General features: G+C 40.1%; 3 protein-coding genes and 1 pseudogene across 3 annotated transcripts in view; 3 read left to right on the top strand and 1 right to left on the bottom strand.

The window, feature by feature from the left end:
• Nucleotides 1-19,978, top strand: part of LOC148726361 (uncharacterized) — a 357,363-nt gene that overhangs the window by 300,191 nt on the left and 37,194 nt on the right. The window lies entirely within an intron of this gene.
• The window catches only part of LOC111341973 (elongation factor G, mitochondrial), a 91,236-nt gene continuing 73,498 nt past the window's right edge, over nt 2,241-19,978 (top strand). The window contains exon 1 of the mRNA XM_088727355.1: nt 2,241-2,312. Within this exon, the coding sequence (XP_088583481.1) occupies nt 2,256-2,312 (57 nt within the window). The 5' untranslated portion in view covers nt 2,241-2,255. The remainder of the gene's footprint in view (nt 2,313-19,978) is intronic.
• On the bottom strand, nt 3,688-12,815 carry LOC148726363 (uncharacterized; annotated as a pseudogene).
• On the top strand, nt 16,312-19,343 carry LOC111343094 (uncharacterized). Its single transcript, XM_088727395.1, has 2 exons — nt 16,312-17,032; nt 17,919-19,343. The coding sequence occupies exons 1-2, from the start codon at nt 16,330-16,332 to the stop codon at nt 18,416-18,418; spliced, it is 1,203 nt and encodes a 400-aa protein (XP_088583521.1). The 5' UTR covers nt 16,312-16,329; the 3' UTR covers nt 18,419-19,343.

Below are 19,978 nucleotides of genomic sequence, written 5' to 3'. Positions count from 1 at the left end.
TGAAACCGAAGGAGAGTTCAGCTCACGGCTAAGTTGTTGGAGTGAGCGCTAACAGGGGTAGTTTTAATTATTTAATACAAAAATCGCTCCCTAGGCCATGGTGAGACTTACAAACTTCGGATTCCACATTGCCCTGCATATGCTTCGTTATAGATAGCAGATGACGTCAAAATGTGGAAAAAAAAGAAATTTGGTACACGACACGCTCAGTCGAGTTTGTCACTGATGTGACAACTTCGTTCCTTGGGCCTTTTCCCCTAGTTCCCACCCCAACTCCACCCGCACTGGAAGGGAAAAGTACGGTGGCCCACTAGGATCACTACATAAAAAAAGTCAACTGCATATTAAACACTGCACCACCATATACACACAAAAAATGTGGCTGCAAATAAAAAAGATGTTGCTGCAAATAAAAAAAATTATGTTGCTGCAAATGAAAAAAGATGTTGCTGCAAATAAAAAATGTTGCTGCAAATAAAAAAAAGATGGTACCCAGTCTTGCTCCTTTCAAGCCTCGTGCAAAAACACTTCACTGTGATCGCCATGTTTTGTCCTCGATGTGGGAAAGAGGCCAGCAAAGAATCAAAGTTTTGCTCAGTTTGTGGCTTTTCCCTCTGGCAGTGATGATGCCCATGTTTATAGAAACATTTCTTTCCACTTTCCTGGTAGATTTTGCCTTCGAATGTTCCTTTCTGCTCTCACCCTTTCATTTTAAAAATTCCTGAAATTATATTGGAGTCTTCACTGCAGGTTGCTCCGCTTCAGAGCCGATCCCTGAGGGGCATGGAACACTCGAATGCTGTAGGGAAAAGCCACAAGCTGAGCAAAACTTTGATTCTTTGCTGGCTTCCCGCAACTAGGACAAAACAGGGCGATCTCGGTGAAGTGTTTTAGCACGAGGCTTGAAAGGAGCAAGACTGGGTACCATCTTTTTTTCATTTGCCGCAACATTTTTTATTTGCAGCTACATCTTTTTTTATTTGCAGCAAGATCTTTTTTTATTTACAGCAACATATATATTTTTTTTTTATTTGCAGCAACATATTTTTCTTATTTGCAGCTACATTTTTTTTGTGTGTATATGATGCACTGTTTAATATGCAGTTTACCTTTTTTATGTAGTGACCCTTGTGAGCCACTGTAGAAAAGGTCCTGGGAACGAGAGTGACTAATACGACTGTAGATAATGGCGCAAGAGTGACTTAATGCAATTATTCTCACTTTGAATTCATTCCCGATTGATCGTGTCCCTGTTTTCTTTGCCAGTCGACAGGGTTTTTTTTTCCTTTCCTGTTTCTCCATGGGAACTGGGTATACATTAAGCCCTCAGGTGAGTATTTTAGGAAAAGCCGTCAGTTAGAAAGAGGGAGAATTTACTAACAAAGATGACACAGAAAAAGGAAAATATTGGGAGGGTGAGCAGTGGCTGTTGTCAGTCTTGATGTGAGAGAGGCTTTGCATGAGACAGAAGTTGTCTTTCTGGAGGGGGGGGGTTAAGGATGGGGAGCTGGGTACAGTTTTCTACGGGATTGCGCCAGCAGGGCCAGAGAGATCATATGATACATTTGAATATGGCAGACGAATTGGTTAAGACTCTTGTGTGGATAACGGCTCAATTCAAATTTCTTTTTCTTGAAATTAAAGGATCATTGGCTTTTAGTTCAATCCACTACTGTATATTCTTGTCATATTCTGCACAGGTTATCCACCGGTTCATCATAGTTTCATTTTGATTTATCTTTTGACGATTTGTATATCTGTATGCACAAGTTGGAGTCACAAATAAAACTATTCTTGATTCAAATTATGATTTTTCTGTCTTTTTGTGATGACCAGAGAGGAAGCTATTGGCGAGCTGTGCATTAATTCTGCCCCACGCACGCCATTCATCAGGTGTTTGGCCTGATTACTCGGCTGTTTTAAAAATTGACGGCGCCTAAAACCGTGTTTCTTGGCCCATAAAAGGTGAGCAGCAATGTAAAAACGCAGATTACTGGAAATTTTAAAATGCAAGTTTTGGTAACACAGATTTAAAATAAAAAATCACATAACATGTGTTTGGAGATAACAGTGCTGAATAATATATACGCATGCGCTGGATTTTGCCGCGGAGATTGCTTTCTCATTTTTCCACGAAACTGGTCAGCAGCAGTAGGTATTGTCTGGTCATGCGCTAACTGGTTCACGTGCGCCTGGTGAAAGCTGCTTAGAAGAATTCGCTGAAACATACGGACTGTAATGCTTTAGCTCGAGAAATGGGTTTAACGACACTGTTGATCCAGCGATCTGGACTTCACCTTCTTGTTCGTAATGTAAGATTTTTAACCTTGGTGTTCGAACCGTTATATTAGTTTTAATGAATTTTAACGAAACGAGAATTCTCAATCGCGAGAATTGTGAGGGTGAAACGTGAGAGTGAATGGAATGCAGTCGGAAGCTTCCTTTTGCGACGTTTGTAGTGCAAAATGTCGATCAATAAGTTGGGCGCGGTGGTAACCTGCTTGAACGAAAGAATCAGGGTAACCACGTGTATCGAAATACTGGCACATTGACTCTGATTTGTGATGGAAATCCGTCATCACTACATAAACGACGAAGAAAAAAATAGTTTGGTTTCCTTCCATGTAAATAGGAGAACGGAACGGAAAAGTTGAAACTCTTATGTTGACTATGTTTCTTTTTCACTGAAAAAATTACAAAAAGTTACAATGGCGTATCAGAAAAATCTTTCCCATGAAATGAAGTTTTTAAAACATTTAAACTAGGCAGTTTTCTAATCTCTGAGGGAATCCTGTTTCACAGTGTAGGCTCCCTTTTGCAGACTCAGTTCTGGGTCTGGGGACATAATAATTTAACTCAGGATTTCTAAGATTGTGTGAATGTGCATTTGAGACGTTGGTAAAGATCCGCTTCAGATACGATGGGGACAGATTATTATGGATTTTATACATTGTCACAGCCAACTGTTTAAGTCTTACATATTCCAGCCTTTCCCAGCCAAGTTCATCCAACAAAATACCTGAGCGAACGTCATAATTAGAAAAGGTGAGAATTCTAGCAGCCCAATTCTGCAGCTTTTGAGGTTTGTTTGCTAGTCCCTTATTGATATTACCCCATACAGCACCACAGTAATTAAAATATGGCATCATCAGTGCATTGTACATGTTCACTCTAGTATCAAGGGGTACAAATGACTTACACGCCTTAAAACAGGGTCTCAATGGGGTGCTGCCTTTTACGGTTATCGGCTAAAACTTTGGCTCTTTTACGGCTATTGGCTAACTTTTAACAGTTACGGTTAACAAAAAAGTTAAAAATTAATTTCTTTGGTTCCGAAAGGTTAAATATTAATAAACCTGTGTTTTTTTAATCTTTAAAGCAAAATAAAGGTGTTATGGTCATCTCAGGCTTAAATGAGTTATTCTTTGAAAAAAGTTAATATTTGATAAATCATACCACTTCTAATATTATTTTACGCTAGAATTGTGAACTACGAAAAAGGATTCAATACAAGGCCATACACAACTTAACTTACGTCATGCATTCTTACATTTACTTGTAGGAGTGGTGACCTGCTTGTCCTTATATGGTTTTATATGCCTTTTAAATTGTCTCAAAATATAGCCATGCTTGACGCCTCAAAATCCTTCAATGTATAGTCTAGCTTGTTTCGGGTACCTTTTTTGCCTAGACATCAAACCGTGTCCACACCTTGACTTGCCTTCCGGACCTTGTTACTACTGGTTTACTGATGATAAGGTCCTCTGAGTCACTATCCGTATCAACGTCGCTAATTTCAGAATCGCTTTCGTACTCCTCCACCTGGTTGAAATCAGCAGCAGACGCGAGCTTCACTTGTGGAATGTTGGAATCGCTTATGAAACTTAATGACACATCGGAGACTAGAGGGTTGACCTCAGAGGAGGCAGGGAGGGTTCTGTCGTCTTGGTCATCGGGAAATCGTACCTATGGAGTAACATCCGGCTTTGGCTTGGCGTACGCTGCCGGGGGCAAGGTTCCTGCCTTGTCTTTCGTCCTTTCACTCCTCACAGTTCTTTGCCTCACCGCACATTAATTCTCCAACCATTCCTTCATTACTTCTTCATCCTTTCTCGATAGCCCCACAGAAAGAAGTGGAGTCATAAACTGCACCTCCTTGAATGACATTCCCGTTTGGGGCACTGTGTCGTAGGAAGATGGATGAGTATAGTATTTAGCCCCCCCATTTAGTTATTCGCTTTAAAAATTCCTTCGATATCGTACCAAAGTCCATCGCATATTGAAAGGTGTTAAATGTCTCATGTTTAAAATGCGATACCGCATTTAGGTTCTCTACTTGAGTTGTTACTAAAGTTTGCCAGTCAATGCTATCTTTGTACTCTAGGCTGACATTTGTGATATTTCTTATGAGGTTGTTTACACCATTCAACAAGAGCTCGACAGAATCTTGCGTCTTTTTAGACACAGTTCCCTGAGGACCATTCGTTGCTGAACCTTCTTTGAGGTGATTTGTTTCTTTTACATTTCTTACCGTAGATTTGATGTAGTCGTTCCCCTTCTCGACATTCTTACTTACCCCCTCTGGCGTAATTGTCTGAGAAGTACTACCTTTACAACCTATGCCAAAGTTGTCATATAAAATGCCCAGATGACTTAAAAAGTTCGTTGTCCCCGACAAACCAGTAATCAGCTTGATTTTCCCTGCTGCCGCATCCGTTGTGAAAAGCGTATTGCAACACTACATATTCCATGCACTTGGACAAAGCTGAAATTTTTCTCAGTTCCGTCCTGAGGCCAGCTTTTTGAGTTTGTCTCTCTGAAACATTAGCCTTTTTAGCTCTGGAGTAATCCAGGGGGAAGAGATTCCTTTCACTCTCTTCTTCTTTAGTGGTGCATGGCTATCAGCAATTTCTAAGAACATATGTTGCCATATATCCCAAGCAATGTCAGGATTTTGCTCCTGTTCAATCAGATGCCACGGGACCATAGATAAATTAGTTCGAAAACTATGTGGAATAAAATTTTTAAAGCATCTGCTCGTTACAGTCTTTGGATTTGATTTGGGGATACAAATCTTTCTTATTGCATAACCCAGACAGTGATCACAGATTCCGATATCAGTGACTTCAGAGTCCAAAAAATTCCACGGATGATTAGTTAAAAACGCATCAATAATAGATGATGTAAGCTGTATTATACGTGTTGGCTGATCAATTAATCACCTATACTGGTAACTATCACAGAGGTCTAGTAGTTTTTGAGTGCTGCAATCTAATGATGTCGCACCAACAATACAGTTTAGGTCACCAATAATGTCAACCAAGCTCTGGGCCAGATGGAGGCAAGTTAGCTCGTCTTAGACGTCTTCAAAGGTTGCTCCCAAGAGAAATGAACGTGTAGGAGCTTGGTTCGGAGCACACTCTTGGAGTTTGAATTGAAACCGATAGATTGCAAGAAGGAAAGAAGGATTAGCACTGAACACGTATTGTATCTGTTGCCTTCCACAGTAATAGTCACATTGCAGGTTGCTTTTCTTCTGGTGCAGCTTTAGATCTAAAGCTGTCAACAGTTACCATGGTGGGCGCCGTCCTTGTTTTTTTGTTGTTGTTGGTTTTGTTTTTTGTTGTTGTTGCTGTTTGGTTTTGTTTTTTTTGTTGTTGTTGTTTGGCTTTGTTTTTTGTTGTTGTTGTTGTTTGGTTTTGTTTTTTTTTTGTTGTTGATGTTTGTTTTTTTGTTGTTGTTTGGTTTTGTTTTTTTTGTTGTTGTTGTTTGGTTTTGTTTTTTTGTTGTTGTTGTTGTTTGGTTTTGTTTTTTTGTTGTTGTTGTTGTTTGGTTTTGTTTTTTGTTGTTGTTGCTGTTTGGTTTTGTTTTTTTTGTTGTTGTTGTTGTTTGGTTTTGTTTTTTGTTGTTGTTGTTTTTTGGTTTTGGTTTTTTTTGTTGTTGTTGTTTGTTTTTTTTTTGTTGTTGTTTGGTTTTGTTTTTTCGTTGTTGTTGTTTGGTTTTGTTTTTTTGTTGTGGTTGTTGTTTGGTTTTGTTTTTTGTTGTTGTTGTTGTTTGGTTTTGTTTTTGTTGTTGTTGTTGTTTGGTTTTGTTTTTGTTGTTGTTGTTGTTTGGTTTTGTTTTTCTTTATAATTACTTTTATTTTTACAGCATTTTGTTACAATAGTTTAGACCGCATAGATAATCAATTAGCAATACATTTGATAAGATAAAACACTCACACTGTTTCACTTACAATTAAAAAAACTAAATAAGAACTGGAATGATTGCATTAAGTTAACATTTACAGTCAGTAAGACAACATAGAGAATGAACAACACGAGGCTGCTAAAAGTACATATATCTTTTTTTATTAAAAACTTGATCATTGGATAATGCAATTCAAGACTTTCCATTGGCTTAGCCATTATGGTATATGAGCCAATATACCATAATCTAATATCTGTACATTGTAACATCCGGTTTCTTCTTACAAAATAAAGTAGAGAAGATTTGTCTAATATCTTGGGAGCGTTTTTTAAAATAAAACAATTACTCCACTCGCGCTTGTTGGATATGAGATGATTATAGCCAAGAAGGCGCGTAGCGCCGAGTGGGCTATCTATCATCTTATATCCAACGCGCGCTCGGGGAATAATTGTTAAGTACAGTTATCTTTAAGCTAGGATAAAAAGTTTTTCCAGAATCTACACGATATTTTACATGAAAAAACAAAATGCTCGAGGAACTTCGCTGCCTCCTGACAGGGGACGCAGCCACTGAGAGGGGGAGTAGTCAGGCCAATGTCCTTGTTTTATGTTCCACAAAACTATCTTAAACGCATGCGCGTTACAGTCCAGACAAATTCAAGATGAAAATATAGCCGAATACATTGTACAGAAATGAAAACATAGATTTATTTAAAGCGCGCACAGATTAAAAAAAAAGTGCGTAACCCTCTCACTCACTAAAAGTGACCAACATCTAATTTCTCCTTACAATATCACCTCTAAATCTCACATTAGGGTCAGGAGAATAAAGGAAAAGATCACCAACTAAATAAACTCGATTATTTAACACATTTTCCTTTTCATGAACTTGAAAAAGGTATAGAGAACAGTATGGAGAATATGCAGACTGATGTCAGGCTGTAAAGGGTTATACTATTGAGTAGTATCAACAGAGTAGCAGTTTATATTCTCTTGGTGTTGTAAAGAAAAAGACTCGTCTGTTCTAAGTGTATGAAGTATCACAGCATGTCTACAGATGATCTGCGTGTCCAATTCAGCGCGCAAATTATATCGGGCGCGGATATCGACCCTCGTTCTCAGGTAGCTTATTTGAACGACGCAAAATCCGAAAAAGCTGAGTTTTTACAAGTTTTACAGTTGCAGGATTTGAATTACATCTTGTACTTGTGGCTAAACAACGCTCGTTTCTGAGCAAACTCAAAACAAGTTGTCAAATGCGAGCATAGTTAACTATGGTGCGAGGTATTTGCAGTATACTACAGTTTTATTGATGCATTCCAAGGTTAGCGAGGCCGAACAAAGTTCAACGAAGGTAGGTGTAATGGCAAGCAGTTTCTAACTGAGGTTTGAAACCTCTGATCGAAGGTAATTATTATGTTTTATCATTTAAACAATGGTATGGCTCATGGGACCTCCCACCTGGCAAGTTCTGCTTGAGAAGCCATTCATACTTCTTAGATAAAAAGAAAAAGCATTCTATTCATGAGTCTCCACCCCCCACCCCCCACCCCTACTACCCAACTATCGTCACTACCTTATGAATAGAGAATTATAAAGCAGTCAAGTGCGATATCGCTCTTAAACTGAAGTGATTGCTGGCCCGCTTTTTTCTCATTTCATTTTAACAACATTTAAAGCGTTGTAGTGATACGCGTCGGTTGATATAAAAATGAGCGAATTGTTTTCCTAATCGTTCTCCGAAAACAGTACATAACGCATATTCAATAGTAGATTGTGGGGGCCATACCTAGATATGTAGCCCGAGGTATGTTTTAAGCAATGAAGAATTTCTTAAATCCCAGCAAATCGGAGATCTGCAATTCCAATGTATTTTTTCCACCTAGAGAAGTTCCTTACGACCACCGTCATAAATTGTGTCATAGGTATCGAATTCTGTATCAGTTTTGTCCCCAGTGTTAATTTTGTAAACTCCAAACCGAAGATTAGACACAGCATACACGATCACTCTCGACATTACCTAACTTCGCTCGCTAAAACATTTTTAATGCGTCCAAACAGCTCCGCAGTGCTCAACATCCCATTCGACTTCGGACCACATAGTGGAACACTCGTCTCACTTCGAATTCTCCCCGCAAATGGTTCTTACACATTTCGGGAACGACAGACTCTTGTGGCATTAACTTGGACTTTTTCCTGGGCTAAAATAGGACAAACAGAAAGAGAAGTGTGAAAACCCCACCCGGGAGCCCAAACTTCAGATGAAATGACAACGCTGCCCAAGAAATCGAGCAATAAGAGTATGTTCTGGAAGACAAAAGAGTTGCAGTGTCATCCATCTTGACTCGCCTGTCAAAGGATACACCATTTTGACTCACTCTGACTAAGGGCTAACGCTCGAAACATCAGCTTTGAAACTCTTAGGGATGGGTAATTTACGTTATCAACTCAGTTGGTAAAACCAAATTCCCTTTTTATATTATCCCATCAACGCAACACCATAGTTTTTTACCCCGTTTGTTTATTTGTCAAAGGGTAAACCAGACAAAGAAAAAAACTGGCAGCATTGGACCACGCTAGCCATAAGAAGAATATTCCACGGCTGGTGTCCCGATTTCTTGCGTCCCCGACTAAAATTCTCAAGGTAGGACCAATGCGTTCTTCCTAAAGCTCTTGCTCCAGTGTTGCTCCGGACTGTCTCTGAATGGTGTTCTCGTTAACTTCCATCACTTCTGCCAACTAGATTGTGGAGCAAAGGGTGACCCTGGTGAAGAATGACGGCATACCTCTTTGTCCTGTCATCCTTGGCCTCCAGTCTCTGGCAGAATGCAGCACCGGTGATGCAGAGATAAGTCAAATTAAGCCGAGGGCTTTGAAACTAGAAACTGCAATGTCGATCAGAGGCTGTCTGTACTCTGGCGGCGTTTGTATTTCTTATCATGTTATCTACAATCAGCGCCATAATTATATTTATGTGGAGAATAATAGTCCTGTTTCTACCACAATCTAAATCATTAACAGACTCTCCTTCCCCATTCAAAGTTGGTTAAAAGTTCGTGGAATCACGATACAACACATTTCGGGGGACTGGGGCGAAAAGGTTAACTTACAAAGGGCAAAGGAGATAAAACTGATTGTAGCTGCTCTGGAAAAGTTTTCGCTACAGCTTATAACTGGAAAACGAATGCTATTACCTAAACAACTTATGTCATTACTCTTAGTTTACAAACAGATCATGAAAGGTATTTCCTCACTTTTTCTCTACCTTAAGCATCATTAAAGAGAGAAATAACTCAGTCGAACGTTCAACGTAACAACGATCTACATTGCGTTCAATAAGAGAAGTCCTAGAACACGTCGAAGTCTTTACAAAGTCAATAGAAAAGGCACTGGATTCGAAAACAAGTCTCCTAAATTACGCCACCAACCCGACAAACACGAGCAACGGTTAGTAAAGGGAAGAGATATACATCAGCTAATTTCTTTATTTCCTTACCTCAAAACCACCCTGAGTACTTCCGAAGGGGATGGACTCGGCGTGGAAGAAACTGTGGCAGAAATACTCGGTATCGTCGACATCTTTGAGGAAATTAGCCTTCGTGTAGCCGTACTCCCCCCCCCCCCCCACCCAACCCTTCCACGAGGTGAAATTGATTCAGAATTGCTACTACCGAATCCACCGTAGTGTGGAATAGGCACGAATTTTCGCATTGCTGCCCCACCCACTTTTGTTGACAAATAACTGAAATTCCTTTGAGGCCGACATCTTTGTTGTTCACCTGTTTGAGATGGAGCGTTTTCAGTTTAAGGTGTAAGGACCCAGAGGAAAATGGGTAACACTGTTCTTTTCGTCTCACGAAGTCAAATTTTTAACGTTAGAAAGTTTAACCGAACGCATTTTAACAAAATTCCCAAATATAAACACTGATTCACTCTCAAATACTTGGACGATGGGTCGGATTGGATCGAGCTGCCGAGTATTGACTTGGATTCTTTCATAGATATGATCGAAACAGCCATTGATTCAGGGAAAGAAAATCCAAAAAAGATACCCCTAACGATAGTAGAGCTGGCCCTTTCTCCATCTCCGAATACTAGTAGTAAATCTCAATCGCAGAAGCGTTTACGAAGCTCTTATTCTCCATCTCCCGAAGGCGGGAAAATTAAGATTCATCAAGACGAGAAGAAAACTAAGATCAGCGGAGTGAGTCGACCACTCGAAAGTTTATTTAACTCGGATACTACTGCCGGTAGTATTTGTACTAAGCAGCAAGATGATGTGTACATTTATGAAACGCCAACTCAAACATTTTTCAAAAAGATGGAAGAAGATGTACTGGCTCAAAGAAAGTACTGACCATGAAAGAGAAAGAATTAGCAGAGCTCGAAGCAAGTTTTCAGCCGCCATTTCATAATAAGAAACCGCTCTGTTCAAATTGCCATACTTCAGGCCACAACCGAGTTATGTGTTGCACCTTGTCAGTTTCAGGGACGATATGCAAAGACATAAAGAAACATCAAGACAGAAAAATACTAGAAGTCGTTACAGATGCTAATAAAGAGCGAAAAAAACAATTTGAATAGATTGGAAGATGATAAGAACGCCAAGCAAGAAAGTTATCAAGCCAGCATAAACACTTTTGCAGGTGAAGTCCAGAAGGACTTAATTAAGAGCTATCCTTCGAAGCATTTGCGTTCTGAGTTGCACGGAACTTCAATTCCAAACTGGTTATTAGTACAAACAGACATAAGGAAACTTGAAAAAATATGTGGGGGAAAGGTCCCACAAAAAGGAGATATTCCAGATTTATTGAAACAGTACGATGAAGAATTTGCAGGAGCAACAAACAGACAAGAGTCTCGAGACATGTAGACCCCTTCAAGCGTTTGTGGGAACAAAAAGGGATTACTTTTCCTGGGATAGGCGTGCTTCCAAATTCAGGTAGGCCATTTTTTTCTGAACAACCAATATCATTAATTGAAGAACGGTACCAACTATAATTCGGTATCAGAGAAAGGCTCAAATCTGCGACGACCACTGCCAGTAATCTGACGACTAGTTCTAGTACAACGAGGGTTTTAAGTAACGTAATCGACTCGGATTAGGTCTGTCTTTATTGTTTGCCGCCACTGAACTACTTGAAAAGTAAATTACATATAGACACTTAATCAAAGGTTGACTGAAACGTTGTGTTTATATGCTCACTGAAAGCCTGGATTTTACGTTGTAACACCTACTATAGACTAATCAATAAATTATAAAGATTTCGCTCTTTCTTCGCCGACATTGATTTAATCTTGATAATTACTATGTTGACATTTTTTTATGTGTGTTCAAGGAACGTTGCGTTTATAAATCAAATAATACCAGATCTATGCATCAAGAAGTCAATATAATAGGTTCTTGTTAAGTTCTAGGAAGAAAAATAGAAAATTATCACTGAATAAATGTGGTTTATTTACTGAGTTGATTTCATTTTGGAAGTAATTACGATTAGCGTAGTGAAGCCATAGAAATTACAAAAGTATCTCGGTGATTCTTTCATTTTAATCCAAATAGTTAGTAAGCTTAAAAAATCCACGCATATCGTCTGGAGTTATTTCCTTGAGAGCTTCCAGAATAGCAACGTGCAGGCTGTTTCGCAAAAGAATACGAGATTCATATCTTTTAAGAATTGTTTTGAGCTTGTTAAAGACGTTTTCTGCAGTATTGAGTTCTGGTGAATATGTAGGAAAATAGACCAATGAGCACCCTATATTATCGACTCATTCTCCGAGAGCTTGACCTGCCCCATGATGATGGACAGATGCGTTATCTACGATGATATGGTCGCCATACGGAAACAGAGGTCGTCCATCGGGTAAGAACGCGTTAACAGCATCTTGAAAAAAGTTTTATAAAGTGAATGCGTTACCTGCTCCATTGACAGTATTCGCGCATATTAGACCATCAAGTCCACACATGAGGCTCAGTGTTATTGTTGGAGAGGTCATGTGCCGCATGATCTTGACGGCCGGAGTTCCCACCAAGCTATGTCCGTATCTGGGGTTTCCCACGTCAGGAGGTTTGATTTCGGACTCATCAAAAAACTTCAGTTGATGAGGATTCACTGAATATATGTAATCAATATAATTCTGACAATAGTTTATATTGGGTACCGTAAACTTTTCAGCTGCAGGTCGCGTCATCTTCTTCCATGTCCACTTTCCGTTTCCCAAATCGTTTTGTACAGCTCGTTTTATGGCGGTGAAAGATGTGCCGCCAGCAACATTACAAAAAGTATCCACATGCTTGTATAGCTCACCTGTGGTCATCGATGCTCGGTCAGTCTTTAAAAATTTTATTAACTCATTATCGTCGGGTTGAAGATGTTTCACACCACCGCTTTTGGCTTTTTCCTCTAGCTCGATGACACTACTAGTAAAGTTGTTCCATATTTTTTTCACAATGTCATGCTTGACCTTGTATTTTATAGCGACGTTGGAAAAATTTCCTGAAATATACCCAGTTACAATATCTCCACCCTGTTCATCTATATCTTGAATAATGGTCATTTTCATGTCTTCGGATAAAGCCTTTCCTCTGATGTAAACTCTTCCCGCTTTGCTGCTCGTATACTCTGCCATTAATATCACACCGCGACGAAGGAGAAAGGAATTTCAGGTATTCCTCAACAAAAGTGGGCGGGGCAGCGATATGAAAATTCGTGCCCATTCCACACTACGGTGGATTCGGTAGTAAATATATCCGATCGTACCATAGTGTGGCTACACACTTTGTGTAAGCCACACAAAAATCACCACTTCAATGTAAGTAATTGATTTTTTAAGGAATTTTTTAGTAGATTTCTTTCAGTATCTGCGTGGACATGCAAAAAGATTGCTTAGGATTTCATCAGTTTGAAACGATTGCCTTGTTGTCGTGTTATTTTAGGTATTTCTACTTCAAAGAGTAAATGTAATAAATAAATGTAAATGTAGCAAATAAAAATTCTTAACATTTTGACTGTGGTTCGCATGACTCGTATGGCTCATCCTTGGCTCGCATGGCTCGTTGGCTCACAGGTTTATAACACTATACTAGGTTGTCATCAATAATTAATATAGGTAAGTGTATAATCAATACACTGCACCTCTGAAATAGATCAAAATGATTTATTAACTTTGTTTAGCGGTTGATAAAAGGAAGGAAAACCCTTTGCTGGAAACCCTTGGAAGTTCAAGAGTAACGCCTGCGCTATGAAGGTAGATCGTGGACAAAATGTTCGACTCATAGGGTTTCGTTATGGCGTTTTGTCGTTTCCGCGCTCCGTTACTACTGGTCGAGTTGTTGCTTTCCGAGTTCGGCTCGCCGCTTTAGAAGTCGACTCATCGCTCCGTGAGTTTGTCACCACCAAAAGTGCAAGGATCAGTTGCATGATAGCATAGCTAATAAAGGAATGGCATGGCCAAATTATAGACAGCTTAGTTTTCCTTCACGAAACAGAACACCCTAAACTTGAATAGTTTAGCCAAATGATGAACGGTCAAGTTGCCCATGTCGAGTTGGAGCATGAAATTGTGAAATGGGCTAGCTCATTTGTGAATAGCCTAGCGCTCATTTGCAATACAGTACACAAACGGTGTAGCGTCGCGTCAGATGGCTCAGGGTTATATCGAGTAGCACAGCGCACGCACAAACGGTGTAGTGTTCCATGAAATGGCTCAGCGTAATGTCGAGTGGTACAGCATTCATACAGTGTAGCTTTGCGTGAAAAGGCTCAGCATAATGTCGAAAGGCACGGCGTACACGTAAAGGGTGTAGCGCTGCGTGAAATGGCTCAGCGTAATGTAGAATGGTACAGCGTACCTACAAACAATGTAGTATTGCTTGAAATGGCTCAGCGCAATGTGCAATGGTACACTGAACACACAAATGGTGTAGCGTTACGTCGAATAGCGTTGCAGAACATCAGACACTCTAGCTGAACATTAATTGCTTAGCATTACATAAAATATTTCGATTCTGTGGCCAATCGTCGAGCTTCGTAAGGGCTGTTTTGCCGAAACCACCAAAAATACAAACTGCAAATGAAACAGCGATCTGCTAGGGGCATGACGTAATCGAATGTGAAGACTGGCGCGAAACCATCACCTAGTGTAGTCGCTATGTTTAAGAGTCTTTACTTTGCCTTGAAACGACGAAACGATATAACGAAAAGACGAAACGACATAACGAAACGATGAAACGCCATAACGAAATGGGAAAACGACAAACGACGACGAACCGATGTGGTCGGTGATGAGTCCGACTCGTAAAGCCGACGAATCGAACTGACAAGACGACGAAACGAACCCACGAGGCGATGAGTCGACCTCTACAACGGCGAGTCGAACTCGGAAAACAGTGACTCGACAAGTAGTAGCGGAGCGCGGAAACGACGAAACGCCATAAAGAAACGACGATTCAAACAGTTAGTCTACGATCGACCTTCATAGGATATTCGACTGTGGGCTCGCTTGTCATTCAGAGTTGAGTAGGGACTTGGACTCTGGTTAACAGCTAGCCTTTTTGTAAGGCTAGGAGCCTAACAAGCTCCAATTGATCTAGTATAAATAAAGTTGTTGTTGTTGTTGTTGTAACTTCCAATTTACTAGTTTTTCAGGTAAACAGCAATATAGCTTTTCCAATAATCGCAACAAATCTAATTCTACCTATCACTTGTTATGGAAACAAATAAAGTTAAAACATTCTTTAGGTGTTAACATCAATTTATTGTTACTTAATTTCTCCTCTGAACTTTTTGGAAAGAAAGCGTGGATATCGATAATTAACGCTGAAAATATCTATCTCGCATTGTAAACGTAAAATCTCCAAAAATATTAGTTTCCCATTTTCAACTTCTCATCTGTTTTCGCGTTCCCCATTCCCAATTCCCCATTCCTTACTTTCCGTTTTCCCTTTCCATTACTTATTCTTCATTTCCCATTCCTCATTCAATATTCTCCATTTACCATTCCTTATTTTCCATTCCTCATTTATCATTCCCTATTCCTCATTTTCTATTTTCTATATCTTATTCCCCCTTCCCCGTTCTTCATTACCATTCTCCAACATTAGTAACATCCGTTCACATGAAGTTCTCAATTACCGCGATTTGACCTCTTTTGGGAGGTTTTTCAATCGTCACCTGCTCGTTTCAAGATGTGGCTACTCTTTCAACTAGGATCGCAGCGATACTTGTGCAATTTCTTGACGTAATGATTTCAGTTGAACGCCGCGATGAGTCTTTCGATGCTGAATCCTTTACAAAGCGTACCAAATTCGCCAACAATCATGGATTGGATGATGAGAAGGGCGTCATACAGGCCAATGCTTCACTCTCGCGGTAAACCGCATCATCTTTCATGTTTTCCTGAGGAGCAAAGATTTCTGTAAGATTTCAGAGAGAAATTATCGAGAAATTACCGAGAAACTGGCGGGATTGCACGACTAATTGCAAACAGCAACAGCCAGTTAAGACTTATCAAAAACACTACTTGATAATGTAGTCCAGTGTTGGCACCAGTTAAATTGAATTTTTTGTCACTAGTCCGATGTTGTCAGCCAGTTCAATGTTGGCTTAAGAGTCCCACGTTGACAACGACGGTCAAATTGGATGTTGATTCATTAATTTCATTTTTTTGCAGACACGAAACAGCATAGTCTTCTGGTTGTCACCATTTGTTTCTTTCGTCTTTTTTCAATTGAATTGGCAAACCTTTGATCTCACTGACCTCCTCTTAATCTGAGACTGCGAGCTCTAGCCTGAGAGGGTACGTCCCTTCCAAGTCTGAACCCGCGCTTTCGAAAGATTTTACATCTCTGATTTCCCTGAAGATATCCAACTACTTATGAATCGTTGCAGCTTGCGAAATTCTTGGAATAAAGATTGTAACGGGATCGCGACGTTCATAAACTTTCCTGTCCCAAGTGCAGTGCTTATTCGTAGGCGGCGCAGAGGGGAAACAGGTAAAAGTTGCTCGTCCATCATGCGCTTGTCTCGTGTTTGCCTACGCTTGCTTGAAAAACCCAAAAGAACGTAAACTTTAGGCAGTAGAAAGCACTGACTTACTTAAACTTTCCATCAATGTAATGTTGCAGCTCCACCGTCAAACCAAAATGCCTGCCAGAGAGGAAGAATCTGGGGCTAAGCCACCTTGGATCGAAACAGCCCAGGATATCGAGGCCTTAGATCTCAGCGTTATGCCTGAACATCTCAAATGGACTGGAGGCAACGTCATGAATACACACTCTGCACCTGGTGGAAAAAAAGGCATCATAAGCAGATTCACTAACAAGAGCACCAATTTGACGTACGCGGTTGTTTTACTCGCCATGCGTTTGCTTGAACTTGTGCTCAATTCCGCAGCCTTTCGCTGCCCCTCTAAGACAAATCAAATGGTTGGCAGCTGCTGGCTGTACCTTCCGGCCTTCATCATTTTCTTCGTCAGCTCGCTACTCGTCGTAGACATCCGGGACGTTTGCGAAAGGTGTCTAGTCCGGGATTATTGTCATTTTGGCTTCTTCTGTCACGTGACCTTTCCCACCATAGTTAAGTGGTTAGTGGGTGTGTCTGTCTGGTTGTGGGCGGCATTCTGGCAGGAAGACTACTACGTGTGCAGCATGGCAGGGCAGGATCCCCAAGAAAGAGGAGCACCGGCAACTAATCTAAAAGAGCTCAACGAGTACTTCGAAAAGGCAAGCGCTGCGCGGGCCAAGTCGAAACTTTACAACTTGGCGGTTCTAGGAACCATGCTTTTTTTAGTTACCATGGTGATTTTCATAAGGAAATCCTTGTTCAAGGATCTAGATTTCTTAGAAGGTACTGTTAGGTTTTTGTTGTATATTGTTCAATTCGAGGTTATTAATCTAAGAATACTTGAAACAGGCTGATTTCATCAAAGCTTTGGTACATATCATTGATCTCCAGCCAGCAGAGACTGGTGTTCTGATTTGAAACAAGACGCTCCAACTATTGGATAAAATTGCATAGATATAATTGTTTGAAAACTGCGGAACATGTGTTGAACTTTTAATTTTCCTGTCTTTGCTAGTGTTGCGGATATGAGTCACACGATCTCGTTGAACGAAACAATTAGTCGCGACGTGGTATAATTGATTACAATATTTGTTTCACAGACAATGTTTACCTGAATTTTCCGCTGATTTTGAATGCTCAAGGACTGTCACTTTAAGACTTTTGAAATACACTTTTAATTGGTGTCTTTTATCTTTTTGTTTTGGTCTTTTTCGTTTCGATTTATTTTTGTTTTGATTTGTTATTGTCACTGTTGTTCTCCGTCAGCAGATGATGTTCAATCTGCCGTGCCCAGTGGTGTCTATGAATGGTCCCAAGGGAAACGGTTGGTTTTGTCTTCCCGAGAGTCCTTGTGTTTCCCTTAACTTCGTCTCGGGAAACATCAGGACTGGAGGGAAAACAAAACTAACTAGTTTCTTGGGGGACCATATATACCTTTACTCCTTTGTTAAATATCTATGCTTTCTCTCAGTCAATCATATACCGAAAGCATGCTGTTGCATTCGGCGCGCGGGCAACAAGTAGGCAATAATATCCCGGTTGGGATATATTTGAATTTGATCAGGTGCACGTGACCATGAATCAACTGATCATGATGCTCGTTCAGTTGAGTGAAAGTCTAGGTATATACCGAAGTCATTAAATCACGTTTATAAGTATTATTTTGTAGATGAATACACTCTTGAAGAACGTGAGGCGATGTGGGCTCTGAAGATTTTTATGGAGTTCTTCCCGGGATTGCGTGATAGTGAAGACACCAGTGGAGACCAAATCCAAAGGAACAGCAATGGAGACGGCAGAGGCGAAGGAATCCACGAAGACCAAGGAGTCAGCGTTGCTAAAAACCAGAATGAACAAGAGGAAAATAAAGAGAAAAAAGTTAGCTTCTACCCCAATAGCATTCCAGAGAAACGTGCCGAAAGGAAGGTTAGAGAGATGTTCTTACGCTTCAAGGAAGCAGATTCAGACTGGAAGTACCATGACGCTAACGAGCATTTCGCGCAGCTCTATCCCAGAGCTACCACTGGTAATCCACGACGTAGGTGGATCGCACCAAATTCATCCCAGCAAGAGAGTAAGGAAAATACCCCGGGGCAGATCCACCGAGAGCAAAGGAGGACGACACCACAACTAGTTAGTTTGATTATACATCTGAATAGTCTGAGCTGAGATTTTCTTTTCTAAGAATGCAGAAACTAACGCACAACTACCCCTTGAAACATATTGTAGCCACGTTAATGATCTGAAAAGATCTGCCGTACGTGGTCTGAGTGCACGTGCTCAGGTTTTCTACTGACCTTACCTCGGACCTAGACATCTTAAGTTCTTGTTTTGGCTTAAGTAATACTCAAAGATTACCTTGGTTTGATCCACATACGTTGACTTTTTATTTTTTAGATTATTATCAAAGTATTTAGGTTAGAGTTTCACGACAAATGTTCATATTCTAAGATCAGTTGGCCAGCATGCTCCTTCAGTAGAAGAGAGAGAACAATCAATCAGAGTTAGAATCAGTCCACTAGAGTTACCCAGAATGAAATGAGTCTGATGTAACTAAATAGAATTGAGTCAGAGTATAGAAATTGAAGATGGTTGAGAAGGACAGGTTGACAGTCCTTAGTGCGCGCTTGGCGTGGTGTGCTCGCACTAAAGCTAGTTTTCCCCGCTATTACGAGCCACTACATTCAATACTTTTGTGTCATTTGAAGAGACTCTGTCCACAAGGGAGTTTGACTCACTCGTTTGCAAAGCCTTGCTCGTTCCTCATCGTAAAACAAACTCGTGTGTAAATATATCGTAAGTCAGCACTTTCCATGAAGAAATATATAAATTTTAGGTAGGCTGAGAGGTAAGCTGGTTCTGTTTTTCGCGTTTAATTCTTTAACTCATTTGAGTGACCAAGATAGAATTTCTCCCGTACAATATCGATACAACATCAAGCGGACCAAAGGCAGTCCAAGCTCCAGCTGCAAGATGATCACTTGGCGAAATAAGCCGCGTCATGGTGAAAATATACGAGTTTGTATGGAAATAATTAGAGCGCTCTTAGAAAGTAAAAATACCGTTTAATTGTCATTAAAATTATCTCTCCTTACTTCCACAGTGCACTACATGTTTTCTGACCGCTTACTTTGTTGAAACGTGGACACTTTAGCGCGTTATCCATTTCTGGGTTTCTTACTCTTTCTTTTTCGATATTTTGGTCCGGATTTTTGGGTCAACAGTCAAGCTTTGTTTGTGAAAGTGCTACAACAAATAGAATCCAGACGATTTTATGTCGGAATACATTTTGGCCAAGTAAGATGGCAGATTTATTGTCTAAAACGTAAATTTAAAATAAGTATTCATTATCGAGATTTAATTCGCTAAGCTCTAACAAAGGCGAGGGGTCGGCTAAAAAAGGCATAAAGGAAGAACACATGAAATATGAAATGAACCATATGATACCTCTCCCATATGTAATGACTGATTCCTAAGTGTACATTTTTCACCCGCTCTGTTCCTTACAAACTGTCTGTGATGGTCCAAAGCTGGAGATGTATATAAAAGCTAAACCCTTTGACTCCCTTAAGTGATCAACACAGAATTTCTCCTCACAAGATCAATACAATATCAAGCAGGCAGGTGGTGAGAATAAACAAAGTATATAAATTAGAGATTATCAGATGATCCAATACCGAATTCTCTAATTCTCATCATAAGAATTGTATGGCAGATAATAGTCGAAGT

The sequence above is a fragment of the Stylophora pistillata genome, chromosome 7 (assembly GCF_964205215.1).
Source record: "Stylophora pistillata chromosome 7, jaStyPist1.2, whole genome shotgun sequence".
NCBI lineage: Eukaryota > Metazoa > Cnidaria > Anthozoa > Scleractinia > Pocilloporidae > Stylophora > Stylophora pistillata.
Note: the sequence above shows the minus strand (reverse complement) of the source record. Positions and strands in the feature narration are given on the sequence as shown.

Bases quoted from the DNA above. Each gene is read 5' to 3' on its own strand.
- LOC111343094 (XM_088727395.1), top strand. From the start codon at position 16,330: ATGCCTGCCAGAGAGGAAGAATCTGGGGCTAAGCCACCTTGGATCGAA. The intron at 17,033-17,918 runs GTACTGTTAGGT...ATTATTTTGTAG, and splicing joins GGATCTAGATTTCTTAGAAG to ATGAATACACTCTTGAAGAA.